This window comes from Oryza sativa, chromosome 8, assembly GCF_034140825.1.
Source record: "Oryza sativa Japonica Group chromosome 8, ASM3414082v1".
Lineage (NCBI taxonomy): Eukaryota > Viridiplantae > Streptophyta > Magnoliopsida > Poales > Poaceae > Oryza > Oryza sativa.
Window position 1 is genome coordinate 24486498 of NC_089042.1, and position 19660 is coordinate 24506157.

General features: G+C 49.9%; 3 protein-coding genes across 3 annotated transcripts; all 3 read left to right on the forward strand.

Annotated features, from left to right (window-relative positions):
- Positions 1-393: 393 nt before the first annotated feature.
- Positions 394-1717, forward strand: LOC107275568 (putative F-box protein At1g32420). The gene is made up of 2 exons (XM_015793839.1): positions 394-1245; positions 1403-1717. Exons 1-2 carry the CDS (start codon positions 394-396, stop codon positions 1715-1717), a joined length of 1167 nt encoding a protein of 388 aa, XP_015649325.1.
- Positions 1718-5401: 3684 nt separating this feature from the next.
- On the forward strand, positions 5402-9557 carry LOC4345914 (F-box protein At3g07870). The gene is made up of 3 exons (XM_015794178.3): positions 5402-6444; positions 7705-8080; positions 9020-9557. Exons 1-3 carry the CDS (start codon positions 5587-5589, stop codon positions 9133-9135), a joined length of 1350 nt encoding a protein of 449 aa, XP_015649664.1. The 5' UTR covers positions 5402-5586; the 3' UTR covers positions 9136-9557.
- Positions 9558-11289: 1732 nt separating this feature from the next.
- LOC107275528 (F-box protein At3g07870) lies at positions 11290-12618 on the forward strand. Its single transcript, XM_015793840.2, has one exon. It carries the CDS (start codon positions 11290-11292, stop codon positions 12442-12444), a length of 1155 nt encoding a protein of 384 aa, XP_015649326.1. The 3' UTR covers positions 12445-12618.
- Positions 12619-19660: the final 7042 nt, after the last annotated feature.

Genomic DNA, 19660 nt, shown 5'->3' on the forward strand with positions numbered 1-19660 from the left:
TTGACTTAATATTATTTTTAATCCACAAAATCATAGGATTAATAAGTTATCCTGGAAAATTTATATTTAGATCCCTTAATCCTCTTTGTTAGAAAGGCGTAGGCCTCTAGATTTGCAAATTTTTGAAACGGATTTTTTAAAATTATTTTTTTAAAAAGTTAAAAATAAAAAAAAAATCGACTTATACTCGCTTGATCGGCCCAAAGTTATCCTTTAAGGCCCAGACCATTAAAGCCCAAGTATATTTGCTTGCTAGCGGTCCGAATCGGTAACATTGGTCCGCAAGTCCGAATAGAAGTAGAACTCGGACCGCATGAGCCCATAAAAGAGCGGAAAGAAACCACCAGCTTCAACGTGCAGCGGTAGCTCGAACGCATCATGGTAAGGACAACGATGCCGCCGAGGAAAGCCCCGGCAATGGAGAACGTGGGCGTCGTCGATTTTCCGACGGACGTTCTGGTGGACATCCTGTCGCAGCTCCCGACGAGCTCCCGGCGGCTTTGCCGGCTCGTGTGCCGGCGGTGGCGCGACACCATCGACAAGCGCACGCCGGAGCGCGACGTCCGGACCAAGATGCTCACATTCGTCAAGGGCCTCGACAACGAGGCGTCGGCCTACGTCGTCGACGAGGCGCGGGGCCGGCACAGGCGCGTGTGGACCAGCTCCTGCTCCGTCGACGTGATCGGCACCCGCAACGGCCTCATCTGCGTCCTGGACGGCGGCACGGGCGCCGTCACGGTGGCCAACCCGGCGACGCGCGAGTCGCTGTCCGTGCCGCCGCCGCCGCCGCGCCAGGCGGGGCTCCTGCCGTGCTTCCCGGACGCGCGCACGCACGAGGCGTACGGGTTCGCGTTCCACCCGGCGACGCTGCGGTACGCCGTCGTGCACGTCCCGTGCTACTTCAACAAGTCCGGCACGTTCGACGCCGTGCAGGTGTACACCCTCGGCCGCGGCGGGCGCGGCGCGCCGCCGTCGTGGCGGAGCGTGCCTACCCCAGGCGCCAGCGGCCGTTTCCAGCCGGGAGGGGTCGCCTGCGTCGACGGCGTGGCGTACTGGATCACCGCCGGGACGCCGGCGGCGATCATGTCGCTCGATCTCAAGGACAACCGCGTCGCGCCCGTCAAGTGGTCGCCGGAGACGCCGGGGCGCGGGTGCAGGTGCAGCTACCGCCTGACGGAGATGCGCGGGAGGCTCTGCGTCGCGGTCACCGTGGAAGAGACGGAGAAGCCAACTAAAAGGGTGGAGGTATATATATATCCACATCAAACTTACCAGCACTCGTTAATTTGGAACTAAACTAGTTCAAAATCCACAAGAATTCAAGCAAAAATACTCGTTTAATTACATTAGCTATAAAAATTTATGAACTGAAGTTGTTGTTGCATATATTTTCCTTGATCAGGTGTGGTGGATGGAGAGCACAAGAGATCAACGGTGGACTCGCAGATACAACATAATGCTAGAAACGCCCAAGCAGCACGTGATGTGGCCGCTGTTTGCACACGGGGAGAATGTCCTAACAGTGGCGCAGGTGTTCAAGGAGTATAACCTGCACAAGCACAAGGTGAGCGACAAGAGGAGCTCGCAGTGCAGCATGGTGAAGATATGGAAGAAGAAGCCGGGAGTGGAGATCATGAACTACGGCGTCGCTGACCACACCGGGATCAGTACCTTCGCCTACATGGAGACTTCAGAACCACTCGAGATTTATAAATAGCGTATCGAGAGCAGAGTTCGATCGTTTTCTCTGTTGAAGTGTCTGTTTCCATTTTTCAAGTGATATAAGAACAGTAGAACCATCACCAACTGTGCTAAATTTCTTATTGATGTGGTATGTAAATGTGTGTATATAACAATAGCAATATACCTGTGATTTCAGTCTGTGGGTTTCAATCCGTGTTTATTCCATCGGATTTGCTAAACTTGTGATGACATATTTTGTTCCTAATCATAATCATTTTTTAAGGACATAGATGCTCCGTTGAGATTCGTGTAGTACGTGCGTAACAAACTACCTCTAATCAAGTTACGTATTGTGATTAGTTATGAACCATCTACTTAATTAGTAGAATTCGTTTTTCTTCTCGTCCTCCTTGCACCCTTTTGCTTTTTTATTTTCCCAATGTAAAATTTAAATTTACAACATGATTTTTTATACAATGTAAATACATTAAAATTACATATGTAATTTTGGATACCTTATAAATATATTAAAATCATATAAAACTTATATGTAATTTTTGATACTTACATTACTATTTTTACATGAAAAATACGACGGCATATGTACTCATTCCATATGAAGCATGGGCTGGCCGTTGCATGCATGTCCAAATAGGAAACTATCCGACCCTGTTGCATTCGAATTCGACCACGTCCCTCTATATCTACGCGATTTGTTAACTCGGAAATCACCAAAAAAAAAAATTGCAATGCCGCCGACGCACAGAGGGGCGCACCACCGCGGGCGTTGGGGATGGGGAAGCTGCACGCAACCGCGATCGATGGAGGAGGAGGAGGAGGCGGCCGGTTTCGGGGAGTTACCCGCCGACGCATTGGAGGAAATCCTTGTGCGCATCCCGGCGAGCGCGCGGCGGCGTCTCCGCCTCGTCTGCCGTCACTGGCGCGACGTCGTCGACGACCGCACGCCAGAGCGGCGGAGCCGCGCCAAGACGCTAGTCTACGTCAGCCGCCCGGCCGGCGCCGCCGCGTACGTCCTGGACGACGACGACGACCTGGTTGAAGGGCGCCGCTGCAGGGAGCTATGGAGCAGCAGCAGCGCCGCCGCCGCCGCCGCAAACCGGCCCGGACCGCCGCTTCAGGTTCAGGATGGTCGGCACACTCAATGGCCTGCTCTGCCTGTACGAAGAGCTCGCCGGCGACATCGTCGTGCTCAACCCGGTCACCGGCGAGACGCCGCTGCACATCCGCGGGCCTGCAGGCAACAGGCTGGACCCCGCGGCGCTCAGCTTCGTGTACCAGGAGAAGACGGGGCAGTACAAGATCGTGCACCTCCGCCGCCTCCCTATCTCCCTAGCCGCGCGCGCAGGTGCTCACCATCGGGGAGGGCGCCGCTTCATGGCGGAACGTGCCGGCCCCCGCCGGAACGAGCTGTAGCCTCTACTCAGGCATCGCCAACGTCGGCGGCGCCACGTACTGATCTCCAAGGACACGAACATGCTCATGTCGTTCGACCTTACGGACGAGCGATTCGGACGCGCCACGCCACTACCGTCGCCGGCGCCGGACTGGCTCGCCGTCAACTGCCTGAAGGAGGTGAGCGGCGGCGGCGGGATGGTGGGGATCGTCGCGTACGCCTCCGGCTGGTGTGGGCTTGAGATGTGGGTGCTGGAGCGCGGCGGCGGCAGGAAGAAGACGAGATGGCGATGGCGCCGCCGGTTCAGAGTGCCTCGCCGGGTGGGGCCGCATGATCTCGTGGGGCTACGCTTTGGCCATGGCCATGGCCACGGCGAGCACGTCGTGACCAAGCTATTCGGGGACTCGCCCCCGTGGTGCGTAAGCGGCGGCGGCGCGAGGAGGGCGCAGTGCCAGTGCAGCGTGGTGTGCATCGATCCGTGCAGGAGGTTTTTTTTAGAAACACAGTACAAACGCAGGCGCTCACAACGTGCGCAAACTCACCCCTATGAACGCACACACGCACACCCTACCCCTATGAGCACCTCCGGAAGACTGGGCCGGCATATCTTGAGATTGACGAAGTCACCACAGACGCCTCGCTGTCGACGGGTACGTTGTGTACAGACATTCTCCTACGTCGAGACCACGGAGCAGTTGAATATCCACGATCTGTCAAAACGACAAAGGCTGCATGTGTAACCAAATTAACCATCTGCATGCATCTAAATAGTACTCACTCTATAAGACGTTTTCACTTTAGTTAAAATTAAACTACTCTAAATTTGACTAAGTTTATAGACAAATATAGTAATATTTATAATACTAAATTAGTTTCATCAAATCAATAATTGAATATATTTTCATAATAAATTTGTCTTGGGTCGAAAATGTTACTATTTTTTCTATAAACTTGAATCAATCGGCTTGTTACTCATTGTGTTAACGTACACGGCTTTACTCACCATGAGATAAACATATACAAACTCTGAATCGAACCGTTTCTGGAACCCCGCCTCCCTGATCTTGCACCGAGGAGGAGGCGAATCATACCGGATAACCGGAGTACATATGTGACGAACAAGCTAGCTGCCTGTGAAAAATGAATCTTCTAATACGGTTGCTTTGTGTGGCTTGCCTATAAAGATGATTTTCACATGTAGCTAACAAACATAATTGTTACTCGCCTATGATGATTTCATGCCATTTCAATTTTTTCCACTAATTTTGAATTTATTTTTCACGTTCTATCGTCGGGGATCTGAATGAGCAATTAATAGTGGTAATTTCGCACATATTATAAATTCAACAATGTAGCAACAATATATAATATGATATAATTAAGAAAAACTATTTACCGATCTATTTATCTTAGAGTTTCGCTCCAATCTAAAGTTTCATTTCTCGCGTATAAATTCAAAATTCTTCTTTGTCGAAGATTCATCCTAGCTTAGCAACACTCACGGTGGATAAAGCAGCCCATGCTCTGGTTTCTATTTTTTGTGGTTTTTTTTATCAAAGTATTCTTTGTTTTTTTTAAAAAAACGACTAACATGAGACTGTGAAGTTTCATATTGATATAGCCAGAGAAAATTATATGATTATAACCCTGGGAGGTTATAACCAGGAAAAGAAACAACAAACACCACAACCACTTGCTAAGTACCTTCTCGGTGACCGATGCTCAGAGTTCGCCAGAAAAGGGGATTTGGTACCGAGGGTATCAGTTTGTTACCGATGGGTATCGGCTGGTACCTATGGTTAGCAGTTGGTGCCGACGGGTTTCAGATCTGATACTGATACCTGATGAGGTATTAGGTTTAATACCAACGAGTATCAACTGGAACCAATCGAAAATGATACTTGCACGATATCTTCCGAGACTATCCATATTTTATACTGACATGGTGAGAACCCAAGTGGCACAACCCTTTTTTTTCAACCTTAGTTTTATTTTCCTCGTGATTTCAAAATTCATATAGTTGCAACGATCTCTTTTAGCTTGTGTTGCACTTTATGATTATTTTTGCCTCATATGTGCACGGAAAAATACATTAATAGATATTTTTGTTGAATCCCTAAACTTTTATGTTTTCTCAAATAACCCATATCCAAATATTGAGTCCTAATAATCTTTTCCTGTTGCAATCTACTGGGTATTTTTGCTAGTAAGATCTTTTCGTACTCACGGGTATTCAAATATTGAATCCTAAATAAAGACCTCACACACGTTGCAACGTACTACGAGCTTTTCGTTCCATGTAACCGTCATCGTTACTACACATCCAGAACAAGGGTCGAGAGTCGTTTTTTCACTCTTCTCAACCCCGTTTATTGGGGATCCTAGATCCATACGCATAGGTATCCTCCTGACCCCCCAGATGATCCAGGCATAATTAAGTACGTGATTTTTCCCACTGCAAATCACCCAAGGGCGAAGGCGTCGACGAGATGGAGGAGCAGGAGACCAGTATCGGGGACCTGCACACGGATGCCTTCGTGGAGATCCTGCGGCGCGTCGCGCCGAGCGCGCGCCGCCGCCTCCGCCTCGTCTGCCGGCGCTGGCGCAACGTCATCAACTCCCGCGCGCCGGTGTGGCGGGGCCACGCGAAGACGCTCGCCTTCGTCTACCATCGCCCCGGTCCAGCCACCGCCGCGTACGCCATCGACGGCCTGGAGGAGGACGACGAAGGGTGCTACCGGAAGCTATGGGACGCCGCCGCCGACCCGAGTCTTCCGGCCATCTACTCCCGCCTGAGGATGATCGGCAGCTGCAACGGCCTGCTCTGCCTGTACGACGAGGGGGTCACCGGCGACATCGCGCTGCTCAACCCGGTCACCGGCGAGACGCTGGACGTCGCCGGGCCGCCGGGCCACCGGCTCAGGCGCCAGGAGCCGTACGGCCACGTCCCGTACGGCGAGGCGTTCAGCTTCACGTACCACGAGGCGACGGAGAGGTACAAGATCGTGCACCTCGCCGTCAGCGACGGGCGGCTGGAGGCGGTGGAGGTGCTCACGCTCGTGGACGGCGCGCCGTCGCCGTCGTGGCGGAGGGTGGCGGCGCCCGCCGGATCGAGCTGCTGGCTGCCGGCCGGCGTCGTCAGCGACGGCCAAGCCACGTACTGGATCAACCACGGCGGCGGCGACAGGCTCATGTCGTTTGACCTCACGGATGAGCGTGTCGCGACGATCACGTCGCTGCCGGTGGCGGCCAAGAACTTGAACGCCGGTTGCTTGAGGAAGGCGCGTGGGAGGCTGTGCGTGGGCAACCGTATCCATCACGACTATCAAAACAACACCGAAATCGATGTATGTATATTACTCTCTCTCCTATCATAAATTACTTCTCTTCATTTTAAAATAAGGTCTGGTTTAGTTTCCAAATCTTTTTTTTCCAAAAACATCACATCGAATTTTTGGACACTTATATTGAGCATTAAATATAGATAAAAATAAAAACTAATAATTATATAGTTTGTATAGAAATCGCGAGATGAATCTTTTGAGCCTAAGTAATACATGATTAGTCATAATTGTTGCGAGATGAATCTTTTGAGCCTAATTAGTCCATGATTAGCCATAAGTGCTACAGTAACTCACATGTGCTAATGACGGCTTAATTAGGCTCAAAAGCTTGTCTCGCGGTTTCTAGGTGTGTTATGATATTAGTTTTTCTATTCGTGCCTGAAAACCACTTCCGAAATCCGATCAAACATCCGATGTGACACCCAAAAATTTTCTTTTCACGAACTAAATAGGGTCTAAGATCATTTTTATCCCCTCTTATTTATCCCAAAATAAGTTTATTTTTAAACAGTTATTGTATTGGTGTTTGTGGAAGGAGAAGATAAATGTATTGAGAGTAGAGAAAATGAGAAATAATTGCGTTGAAAATAGAGAAAGTGTGAGACTTTTGCATTGGGATATGATCATATGATAAATAAATATATTGTAGTCTTTTTATTTTATATTATTGGTATGCGTGAGATGGTTAGAATATGAATTTATTTTGGGACCAAAATATTGATGCATGGACAAGATTCCCTTCCAACATTAATAACTTTGACCAAACTATATCCTTAAATACTCATAATTCCCCGGCTCATGTATACCAAATCACTCATGCATGTACTCCCTCCATTCAAAAAGACTGTTGTTTTAGAAAGTTAAAGGCATATGAAGAAAGAGGATAAAAACCTACTCCCTCCGTTTCATATTATAAGTCGTTTGACTTTTTTCCTATACCATCCATGTAATATGAAACGGAGGGAGTAACAATAGTGCAAAGAAAATGGAGGGAGTACTATACCATCCATTAATGTGGAAAGAAAACGAGAGGGGAAAAAAGGAGGAGAAGGGAGTAACAATGGTTGGATCATTGGATGGCTAAAACAAAAAGAAAAATATTAAGAGATTTAATGAATCCCATAGCTAAAAATATATTTTCTGTTGGATATATTCAAAGGCTAAAAAAAACACTCTTTTATGGATGAAGGGAGTATATATATATATATATAACCAACTTTTTTTTCTATTTTAACCTATGTTTCATTACATACGTTGGAGCAGGAGATGTGGTTACTGGAGCGTGATGGATGTGAAAGCTTGGAGAGGTGGTATTGCCGGTTCTACTTGACTACGCGACTGTGCATGGAGGTGCAACAAGTTGTAGGGCCACACTTTACCCAGGGCGAACATATCTTGGCCCATCGCCATGGATCCTTGTATGTGCATCGGTGCGTGAGCAGTGCGACAAGGCCACAGTGCAGTGTAGCGCAGATACACGAGCACTGGCCTTACCATGAACCCATGTTCACGTGTGGTCATGCAAGTAATATTCGGGCCTTCTCCTACATCGAGACTACGGAGCCATTGAACGTATACCAATGCAATGGTGGATCTAAGATTGGAAGTGTGGTTAATAACGATGAGGAGATGGCTACAGGTATGACCTATGTCTCTTTGGTTCTATAAGTTTTTACGTTTTAGACAACAACATAATATTCAAACATGTATTTTACTGTGGGTTTTTATTATAGGCAAAATTTGCTACGGGACACTCAAAAAATGTGTAATTAGCTGTAGGACACCGCAAAGATGTGAATTTGCTGGAGGACACTTTAAAAGTGTGGTAATTTGCTGCAGGACACTGAAAGCATTAAAATATAATATCCACACAATTGATGGGAAACAAACTATACAAAATGACAGTTTTACCCTTATTATCTTACCCTACCCTCTCACCCACCCACCATGAGTGGGGTAAGATAATAAGGGCAAAACTGTCACTTTGTGTGTTTCTCTCTTATCAATTGTGTGGATATTATATTTCATGCTTCCAGTGTACTGTAGCAAATTACCACACTTTTGAAGTGTCATCCAACAAATTCACATCTTTGCGGTGTCCCACAACTAATTACACATTTTTTAAGTGTCACGTAGCAAATTTTTCCTTTATTATAATATATATATTTTTTAAAAAAACTAAATGTTTAACTTTATTGTAATGCTTTTTAAGACTAGTGTGCATGTCCTGTTCTAGTGTCTTCAAGTTAAATATTTAAAAAGTATTAATAGTTAAAGTTTTAATTGTTTGATCTTAACTTTATTTTGAAAAAGGTCGAAGAATTATAGAGTCGGAAGGATTACATATTAGAAACATTAATTGACAGTGGTAGGCGGATTGTCCTGTAAGAAAGTTACAAGAATAAGTTTATGAGACAGAGTTTAGGAAGAAAAGCATAAAATGAGAGTTGTTAAATAAACATGAGGGATGAGATATTCACCCTTCTCACCTAATTTAGATGTGCTTTATTTTCCATCTGTTATCAGTTCTTCTTGGTTTGTGTGATATAGTGATGTGGACAATTTTTTGTTTATGCAGGTAAGACGACATCTCTAGGGCAAATGCTAACCTCCATGTTCAATGACCTCCCAAGTCCTCACCCCAAGCGCCCGGTTGCCAGGCGAAGAAAACGGCGAACCAATCGTTTTAAGTGACGGATTGTCTACCGGAGTACTTTCGGTATGTCCGAACAAGAAGGGATACTGTGTCACCAGACCAAGAAAAAATTAAATCATCTTAGATGTTACAAAATCAAGGAGTGAATGGAAGCATGCAACCAATGAGTATTTAGATGACTCCTTGAGTTCTAATCAAACATTTAATTTATCTCTTTATTTAAGTCTTGAATGCATAAAGACTACAAATAAAAATAACTTATTTGGAAAAACTAAAATGTGAAATAGGTGTAACCTTTGGGGATGGAGGGAGTACCATTTAACCTGCTTAAAGAACTATAGTTTGTTAATTCTTTTATATGTTTTTTCTATTTTAGAGAGAGAGCTTATATAAGTATCAATTGAAACTTTTATACAATTTCACCTACTAAGCAACTAAATAATCCAGTTTGTTACTACTACTACTACTTCTATTATGTGACGAGCCTTTGCATAATAGTATATTTGTATAAAACCACGTAGCTGAGCCACCTACCTATTTCTCCCAAATAATTTCTCACAATTATTTAGGAGTTGGCTCATTGGTACTGAGTGCTAACTCACAAACCAGAAAGTATGAGAATATGCTTTATATTAGGTTTAATAGTTTAATAGGGATGTAGGCTTGTATTCCTTATAAGTAAAGGTCGTTTTATCCATTATGTAATATATATAAAAAAAACCACCGAAACGAATCCACTAGTTATATCTTCACGTTTAGTATTTTTTTTCATGCACTTTTTTAGTAACACTCATAGAATAGAGGTTTCATCCAGTTTAATGAAGCAATGACTTGGCCTGGTTTGAAAAAAATACAGGTTGGTTTGCAAAAATTACAGGTTTTCATCTAGTTTAAACAAGAAAAAAGTCCGAATAATGACCTTCCTAAACTATCATGATGGTACAAATTACACCCTACACATAAAATTGGATATTTGACACCCTCAAACTCTTTAAATCGGACGAATAACACCCCTAACAAAATTTGGAGTGGTTAAGTGGCGCATGCGTGGTAGCCTAATCAGCACTAAAAAAATGAAAATAAAGGGCCCATATTTCATATAGCCCTTCTCCCTAGCCCCTATGTTCTCCCTACCATGGTTGAATCGCACATCGTCTGTTGTCACGTTTGAAATCTACACAGCAAGCACGCCGCTGACCGTCACCTCCACATGCCTCCTCCTAGACAAGCTCCCCTATTCCTTTGGGCCACCTACCGCAGCAGGACAACCACACGGTGGCCCTCTACGCACACAGCCCGCAACGCACTGGTCGGCCCCGCCTCCCTCTGGTGTCCACACTAAGGCCATCGCCTCGATCACCTCCACATGCTAGATCTCCTTCGCTTGGACTGCCTCCTCATCGATCCCGCAATCTCCTTGCCCCCTTTCCATTCCTCCCCTCCCCCTTCGGTGATGAGGTCCCAAGCAATGACTTCCTCACAAATGAGCTCGCTCGCAGCCATCCTCCATGCGCTCACACGAGGACAACATCGCACTCTAATTCAGTCTTGGACTCCCGAGGCCATGGTGCGCCTCATCGGCGGATGCCAAACTTTGACAAAGATTTGGGTGTTACATAATAATTTGGGGGAAATTGGAGCCAATAGCCTAAAGGTTGACGGGGGAGATGTGGTCGGGCGAGTACATGTGGCGGGAAAGCGATAGTGCGGTTGTTGTATCGAGGATGAGGAGGCGTCCTGGCTGGCGAGCTCGACGGGCTGACCGTCGACACACATTTCAGGCACGTCAGGGAAGATAGAAGAAGAGAAGGGATTGAGGAAGAAGGCCTCTTTGACATATGTGCTCTCCGAATTTTCTATTTTTTTATGTTGATTGGATTGTCTCGCTGTACCAAAACTATTATGGATCGAATTAGAGGGTTATCTGCCTGGTTTTACATCTCGGGTTTTGTAGTTCAGTGGTGTAATTCGGACTTTTTCCTTAAAACAATAACCTGACAGGGTCTGAAGAAATTAGCTGCTGTTAATAACCGAGATTTGTGTGGCGGATTCATGGGATCCTAGCAAACTTGAATACCAAGTAGAGAAGTAATCGTTGAAATCCAACCACACGTTTATAACTTACAAATAAACCGGATGATTTCACAATTCCAGTGTAACGCAGCAGCGAAGCCTCAGCCGCACGGCGCGCAATGGCGGCCGCAGGCATCGGGCACATCCCCTCGGACGCCGTCGTGGAGATCCTGGTGCGCCTCCCGCCGAGCTCGCGGCGGCGGTGCCGCCTCGTGTGCCGGCACTGGCGCGACCTCGTCGACGACCGCACGCCGGAGATGCGGAGCCGCGCCAAGGCGCTCGTCCTGGTCCACGCCGTCGCGCACGTGTTCGACGACCTGCCGGAGGGGCGGCGCCGGCAGCTGCTGCCCAACTGCCGCGGCGTCGACATCGTCGGCACGTGCAACGGGCTGGTATTCCTGTGCGAGTGGTCCAGGGGCTTCGCCCTGGTGAACCCGTTCACCGGCGAGAGGGTGGACGGCGCCGGCGTCCCGCCGCCGCCGTGTCCGCGCGGCGAGGAGCCACCCTTCTACCAGCCGACGCACGCGGCGTACGCCTTCGGCTACCACCCGACGACGGGGAGGTACAAGATCGTGCACTTCCCCATCCAGGACAGACGGACCGAGACGTTCGACGCGGTGCGCGTGCTCACGCTCGGGGCGGAGGAGGACGCGTCGACGTCGTGGCGAGACGTGCCGATGCCCGCCGGCGGATCGAGCCGCCGCGGCAGCTGCGGCGTCGTCAGCGTAGACGGCTCCACGTACTGGATCACCAGGGACACCGAGAGGGTCATGTCGCTGGACCTCGGCGACGACGAGCGCGTCGCCGCCGTCACGCCGCTGCTCCCGGCGCGCACGGCGGGGCCGGGCTGCACCTGCAAGCTGACGGACGTGCGCGGCAGGCTCGGCGTCGCCGTCAGCGTCAGCATGGCGACGAGCACCGACACCGACGTGTGGGTGCTCGAAGGAGGAGGAGGCGGCGGCGGCGAGCGGCGGTGGAGCCGGCGGTACAGCGTGCGGGTGCACGGCGTGGAGCAGCAGCTGGCGTGGCCGCACTTCGCCCACGGCGAGCACGTCCTGACGACGTCGACGCACTGTAGCATCCGGGGGTTCTTGTACGCGCACCGGCTGAGCGACGACGGGAGGCGGCGGCTGCAGTGCAGCGCGGTGAGGATCAACGAGCGGCGGCCGGGGAAGGTGGTGGGCTCGTTCGGCGCTTGTTACCGCCGGGATCTCCGGACCTTCGCCTACGTCGAGACCACCGAGCCGGTCAGCGTGTTCAGCCTCCGGGGATGACCGATGACGACGATGAATTCACCCTCATGGCCTCATATGCTATATTGCTATGCAGAGCTGTGTGTGTATGTCTGTATGGATGTTTTATGTTTAAGCTGATTTATTTTAACTAGCAAATTGCCTGCATTGCAACGGTTAAAAAAAAAGTTATGGTGTGCACGCTCATCCTTTGAAGAATATACATATTGGCATTTTCCAATCCCTTTAACTATATGAATTAATTTCTTACATATTTATCAGATCTTACCCAAAAAAAATTTTGTCGTTATTTTGCTTAGATATGGTTCTTTTGGGATGTTTGAATTTAGTGAGCACGTGGTTTTCACCGACAAGGAGTTTGCCACACATTAGTGATAGTGGCAAATTCATTGTCACGGCACTTGTCGAGGAGAGATCCTCTCTAGCGGGTGGTCGTGAGACCCTCCTTGTGAGTTCGGCCGGGGAAGATGGCACGATGATCAAGAGCGCACTTTCACTTGCAGTCTAGCCGCTAGATCGCTAACTAGTATCTGTGAAAGACAAGGGATTATACAGGTTCGGGCCGCTATCGAGCGTAATATCTTACTCATGTGCCTCTGCTCTCTCGTGACCTCTACTCTAATCAAAAGACTAAAGGTCGGATTATGGTTAACTTTTACAAGATGTTTTGGGCTCTAAGGGAAACCCAGCTGTTCTTCCTCCTGAGCTCAAGTTGTCTGAGAGTCGTCTCTTTTTTCAGTGGGCGAGGTCCTCCTTTTATAGTTCAAGGGGATACCACATGCGCCGTCTATACCTACCCCTCCGTGGAAGGGTGTAGCGCCCGTTCCGTCGTGGCGCCTAGCGGGAAAATTATCTCTTAAAAACCCTAATTACGAAATTTGTTTCTTTGCTTGTTGTCTAGTGTCCGTGCCATCTCAGATCTCAAATCCCGATCTATCGTCGAGTTCAATCCCGAATCCAAATCCTTCCCAAATCAATTCCTCCGCAAAAGTCTATTTTGCCTCCCCGGGGTCGATGGGCCGAATCTCTCCCTCCTTTTCCCCTTTTTCCTCCCGCCGGCGTCATCCTCCCTCCGCTCTGTCGCCGATTTGGCCGCTAGCCGGAGCGCCAGCTCGCGCCTTGACCGTCCAAAGTCGGTTTCCAAACCGACATTGCCGCCCTTTAAAGCCCAGGCGCCCTCCCTCTCTCCTCCTCTCGTTGTCCCATCGCCTCCACTCCATTGTTGCCGCCCCTCTATTTCGCCGTCGCCGTTCGTCGTTGCGCGTGTCGGAGGAGCCGGCATGAGCGAGGACGCGGAAGGGGACTTCGGGCGCGCCCTCTCCTTCCTCTTCCCCGGCCCGAGGCCGGAGAGATTACTCCCGCGCCGTCGGTCTCTCGTCACAGCGCCCCACCTCATCTCGGTAGTGCCTCCCTCCGTTCTTCCTCCTCGTTCCATCTCCTCCCCTTAGACTCGGGTAGTAGCACGAGTAGCCTCCCCGTAGCTAGCCGGCGCCGCCCCGACCGTTGCCGCCGCTCGCCGTGTGCTCGCCGCCGTCGCCGCCCGTGCTCCGTAGCACCCGCTCGTCGCCGGCCTCGCTCGGCGTAGCTCCGCCCAATCCAACGCAAGCAACGGATTCCTGTAGCCGCGTAGATGCTCTCACCGCCGGGAATTGGCCCCTCGTGACCTCGTCGCCTTTTCCCTCTTCCCTCCCCGCCGGTTGCCGCCGCCGCAATTCGCCGCCGTCAAGCTCCCTCCGGCGAATCCGAGCCGTTGGCTCGTCTCCCCTCGTCCTGAGCAACCACCCGGTGTGCTCGCTTTCGCCTGTATCGCCGTGGTTCGCTCCGCCGCTCGTCGCTGTCGTCCGCCGTCCGTTCCGGCCGGCGTCGTTGTCTACCTCCCGCCAGCCCGCGTGGCAGCCACGTAGGCGCCACGTCGGCGCCAGCTCGGCCGAGATCGGGTCGGGCCGACCCCGGTCAGCCCCTCCCGTGCGCGCGTTCGACCGCGAGCCGTGAGGCTGCGCGTGGGCCCGCCGCATCCGTTCCACCGCGAACCACGCGCGTGCACCGCGTCCCTCCCCCGCCCGCGCGCGTGCGCCGCATGCTCGCTCCGCATGGTGAACCGTGTCACCGACAAGCGGGTCCCACCCAGGACCACGCGTGGTGAGCCCGGTCCACCGGCTCTCTCTCTCCTCCCCTCCCGCGCGCGCGCGCCTTGGGCCGGCCGGCCCATTTAGCTCGGCCGGACCGCTCCATTTCTCTCGGGCCGCGCCCTAGCCGCCCGAGGAAAAGTCTATTTTCCCTCCCTCTTTTCTTTTCTTTTCTTTTCTTTTCTTTTTCAAAGAGGATTTAATTAAATCCTTTTCCTTTAGACCCAAAAATCCTATAATCTTAGAAATTCAATATCTTCCCAACCGTAAATCCGTTTGACTCCGTTCAACTTCCAAAATTCCTCAAATCTCGAGATCTATCTAATGGCACGCTTAGAGGTCTTTAATAGGGCTTTATTTTCGCCATTTGTTGAGTTGTCCCGTTTCGCGTGTAGTTTCGGAGCCCGAAGACCCGCAGTGCGAGGATTTCGAGGATCAAGCTCCAGATCTCGAGCAAGGCAAGCCACCTTTGAACATCTTGAGCCTATATTTGAATTTAATTATGTTGCTTGAAAAATATTACGCATTGATAGGATCGCACTTAATCTGTTTGTCCCGTCTGCAAGGCAGATTGGCGGACCTACCTAGTTTGTTGTATTTGATCCTTCCTTTGTTAATTGTTATACCATGTTCCCTTGTAACCACCCAGTTGCGCCTCAGAAATCGTGCACTCTGTGCGAGTACCGACGGTCGCCTTCAAACTTAAAATCTGAGTAACTTCTTGGGTAAAACTTGGGTTTTACAAAAGACTTGGAAAACCCGACACCTGGGTCGGTGCTTGCGAACTAAATGAATTTCCAAAACCGCGGACCGGGGAACATACCGGGTGTACGGTTTCCCGCTCTTGCACCTAAGGACCGTTTCCTTGGAATTTCATCCGAACATAAGACAAGTATGACCACATGGGTGGAATGGGACACCCCTAGCTGAGTAACTAGCTTATCAGGGGAGCCTTGATGCCGAGAGACATGTGGATTCGCCGGGGTGGTGTCGGGGAGGACCCCTGGGCTTCCTGGCACAGTATGGTCTGGGACCTAACCTGTTGTTGGTCTGGGACCCCTCTCGTCGGCATATGGTAAACCTGTGTCGGCTTTGGAAATGCCTTGTCATGAAAGCTTGGAGGTCTCCCGACGTGGCTGATCCCCCACGGGCTGGGTGATCCGGGTTAGTAATGTCGTGTGGGTAAAGTGTACCCCCTCTGCAGAGGTTAACAAACTGTTCGAACAGCCGTGCCCACGGTCATGGGCGGATGTGAGGTGATTCCTAGCGTAGTTTTGTTTGACTACTGCTTGTGAAATTGCTGTTGTGGAAAGGGGTTCGATGTTTGAAAAATCTGCATCTGATGGGATCAGCTAGGCCCGGGTGGCCGTTTGAAAGTTGTTGGCCCGGGTGGCCGTTTGAAAAGCTGTTGACCGGGTGCCAACCTTGATTCAATTCTAAAGACTGATACATTGCACATACTCCGACCGGACGAGACGTACTGTCTCATCCGTGTCGTTTGAGAAGCACTCACTTAGTTGTTTTTAGAAAAGAGTTCAAATAAAATCAATTGCAAAAACAACAGCCTTTCTTTGAAGCCTGCATTAAACATTTATTTCCCATGGCTTGCTGAGTACTCCCGTACTCACCCTTGCTCTATATAAATAATTCCCCCCCCAGTTGCTGAAGAAGATGAAGCGGATCCTGCTGATGAGGAGTTCTTCCAGGAGCAAGCCGGCTACGATGAGTTTTAGGGTTTCGGCCTAGTTCCCAAGTCGCGCCTGTGTTGTTTGGTCCTAGTCCTGGCTTCCGTTTCCCCTTTTGTAGTGCAGTTGTGAGCTCGGGATCTGCCCGCAGCCCAACATGACTGTACCTCTACTCTATAATTAAGTGACCTTTGTTGCTGTGATATCTGTCTTCCTGTGATACCAGCACTGTATCTTGGGATTGGTATCGATTAACAGGTTAATTTGGAGCGTCACGGGCTAGTTCCAGTCGGTACTAGTTCGGGGTGTGACAAAGGGGGACCCACCTTGCCTGGGTCAGACGACCGTACATGCCTTCAACCGGAAGCAAGGTGGTCGTGCGTCCTTGGGTGGGGCCTAACGCCGTCCCCCGCCTGACACGAGGGAGATCCTTGTCATTCGCCATTAAACACGTAGAGACTTTGGTGACTCACCACGCGTGGAGGGCACTCCTGGGAACGTGCTGATGGGACGGGGCATATCTGCCCCCACTCCATCTGACACAGAGTGGAACGTGGGGGCACTGCCACCCGTCCCATCGTCTGCGACCAGTCACAGACCGGTCGTCACAGACCGGTCAATCGAGCGGCGCCGCACGCCCACCCCACACCGCATTAAATGTGGCATCGTGCATTGAAGGCGCGCGGAGCAGTGTCTCTTGCTCCGCCTGCTCTCCCCGCCACGTGGTGACCGGGCGAGGGCCTCGGGGTGGCGCACGCTGAAGGCCCGAGGGTCATGATGTGGCCCCCCGAGGCCCCCTGGCCGCGTCAGTGCTACCTGACTGCCCCCTCCCCTGAGGAGGTGGGGGAAAGCCAGGCCGCTCAGCCACGTAGCCAGTCGAGAAGGCGGCTTCCCTCTACTGTGCGTACCCCGAGCCCATATCACCGACAGCACTACTACCTTTTAAATTAGTATAGATGACTTTCCTCTTTATCCCTGTTTCCGTTGCTCGAATCGAACAAGGATTTTAACCTCTTTTTCGTTTTTTCCTACATCTGAATTTCTCAATGCACAAACTCAATAAAAACCATTTGCATAAGTTACACTCAATGCCTGCCTTTGAAAATTTAAGATTGATTTCCAGACACATAGAAGATCTAGATTTTAAAATGAACTTTCCCCCTTCTAAAAAATGATTCTTCTCATAATGCCAACAGAAATTGCTCAAAATCAAAACCGAATTAAAAATTTTTTGGTTCGGTGTGCCAAATTTATGTTACCACTTGTAGGCATACCTGAGAGATGTGTTTCGGTTTTAGATTCAAATTTGGACCTTAGTTTAATTTTTGGATTTTGACTTTGAATTTATAGTATTCCGGCCGCCTACTATCGTCTTTCTGGAGCCCTGATGCATCAAAAAGCTCGCCATTGGTGTTTATAACAACAAAACAATAGCCATCATCTGCAATACTGTTGTACAAATACAATATGTAAATTCTCGTGTTTTGAAGGCTTGAATTATTAACAGCCCTAATTTCAAAAACGCTATTTCGAACTGAAATATAAAAAGATCGATATGTATCTAACAAATTAATATCAGATAATTACATGTCAACTAATTGCAACTACAAATCCGTATCGAACGGCGAGTGCATCTCGCGAGCTCGTCAACAACTGAAGATCGATCGGGAGTTTCGCGACGGCGACGGCGGCGGCAAGGCCGCTACACCGGTTTCAATGGACGACGCCGTCAGCCGGGGCGACCTACCCGCGGACGCCCACGTGGAGATCCTGCAGCGCGTCCCGCCGCTTCCGCCTCGTCTGCCGGCAATGGCGCGACGCCATCGACGAGCGGCGCGCCGGCCGGCGGCGAAGTGCCGCGCCAAGACGCTCGTCGTCGTTGATGATGATAGGGATCTACCTCTTCGACGACCTAACGAGAGGGATCAGCAGGGAGGTGCTGCACGACTGCCAGAACAGTTGAACACAGGCGTCACCGTCGGCACGTACGTGCAACGGCGTGCTCTGCACGTGGCACTGGTACAGCTAGACTAGAGGCATCGTCCGTCTTGGGCAACCCGGTCACCGGCGAGACGCGACGCTGGACATCCCGCCGCCGCCGTGCCCCGCCCCGGGTGTCTACCCTGGATATATAGCGAGGGATCACAGCAAGTTCAGCTTCGATCGATCGGCTACCTGCCGGCGGCGTCGACGGGGCGGTACAAGATCGTGCACTTCCCCGTCAAGGGTGTTCGACGTGGTGCGGGTGTTCATGTTGGTGGATGACGCGTCGTGGCGAGACGTGGCGGTGAGTGGCGCCGGATCGAGCCGCCGCGGCGGCTGCGGCGTCGCCAGCGTCGACGGCGTCATCTACTGGGTCGCCAACGTACGGCACCGAGATGGCCATGTCGTTCGACCTCAAGTACGAGCGCGTCGCCGCTGTCAAGCCGAGCTGCCGGCGCGTTCGGTGATGCCAACGGAGGTGCGCGGGCGGCTCGCCGTCGCCGCTGACCGAGGTACAAACATAGTACTCTCTCTATCCCTAAATGTTTGAAGCTGTTAACTCTTTTAAATATGTTTAACCGTTCGTCTTATTAAAAAAATTTAAGTAATTGTTAATTCTTTTTCTATCATTTGATTCATTGTTAAATATACTTTTATGTATACATATAGTTTTACATATTTCACAAAAGTTTTTGAATAAGATGAATGATCAAACATGTTTAAAAAATTCAACGGCGTTAAACATTTAGAAAAGGAGAGAGAGTACTAATTAACATAGTCGATACTAGATGGCTCGAACCATACTCGACTCGAGGCGTACCACTGCATTCGATAATCGATACTAGATCGGCCGCCACTGCCAGGACATCCGGGTATTCGCCTAGGTGGAGACATCTGAGCCGTTGGGTGTATACAGGCTTGGTAGACACGTGGCTGATGGTGTGACCGTGTGAGAATGTGAGATTGCAAGGCTGCAAATTGTCACGGGATTGTGGTTCGTTTTGAGTTTGTTTGATTCATAATTATAAGTTTAAGTTTTTGACATGTGCCAAAAGAACACTTTTCTGGAGATCAAAAACATATGCTTTGTGTTTTAGTTAGATATTCTAACTTTAGATTTACATTTTCGGTTTTGAATATGGAAGTTATATCGTAGTCTTCCTCCTGTTACTACATTCATAAATTCTACTGGTAGTGGTAGCGTTTTGAATGCTAGACTCAAAACTCTAAAATCCAAAACCGAACACAATTCTAGGCAATATTAGCTTGACCACTACGTAACTAAACAATACTACCAGCAGGAGAGAGATCTATCTATTTGAATCAAACCCGGGAAGATTTTGAATACCGTACCGAACGGCGAGCGCATCTCGCGGGGCCCTTCAACGACTCGAGATCGTGGCGACGGCGACGGGCCAAGGCGGCGCTACACCAGCGGCAATA

What these genes read in the sequence shown, in the direction of transcription:
- LOC107275568 (XM_015793839.1), top strand. Translation starts at nt 394, where the DNA reads ATGCCGCCGAGGAAAGCCCCGGCAATGGAGAACGTGGGCGTCGTCGAT. An exon ending in AGCCAACTAAAAGGGTGGAG is followed by an intron (nt 1,246 to 1,402) that starts GTATATATATAT and finishes TTCCTTGATCAG; the next exon opens with GTGTGGTGGATGGAGAGCAC.
- LOC4345914 (XM_015794178.3), top strand. Translation starts at nt 5,587, where the DNA reads ATGGAGGAGCAGGAGACCAGTATCGGGGACCTGCACACGGATGCCTTC. An exon ending in AAAACAACACCGAAATCGAT is followed by an intron (nt 6,445 to 7,704) that starts GTATGTATATTA and finishes ACGTTGGAGCAG; the next exon opens with GAGATGTGGTTACTGGAGCG. An exon ending in CGATGAGGAGATGGCTACAG is followed by an intron (nt 8,081 to 9,019) that starts GTATGACCTATG and finishes TTGTTTATGCAG; the next exon opens with GTAAGACGACATCTCTAGGG.
- LOC107275528 (XM_015793840.2), top strand. Translation starts at nt 11,290, where the DNA reads ATGGCGGCCGCAGGCATCGGGCACATCCCCTCGGACGCCGTCGTGGAG.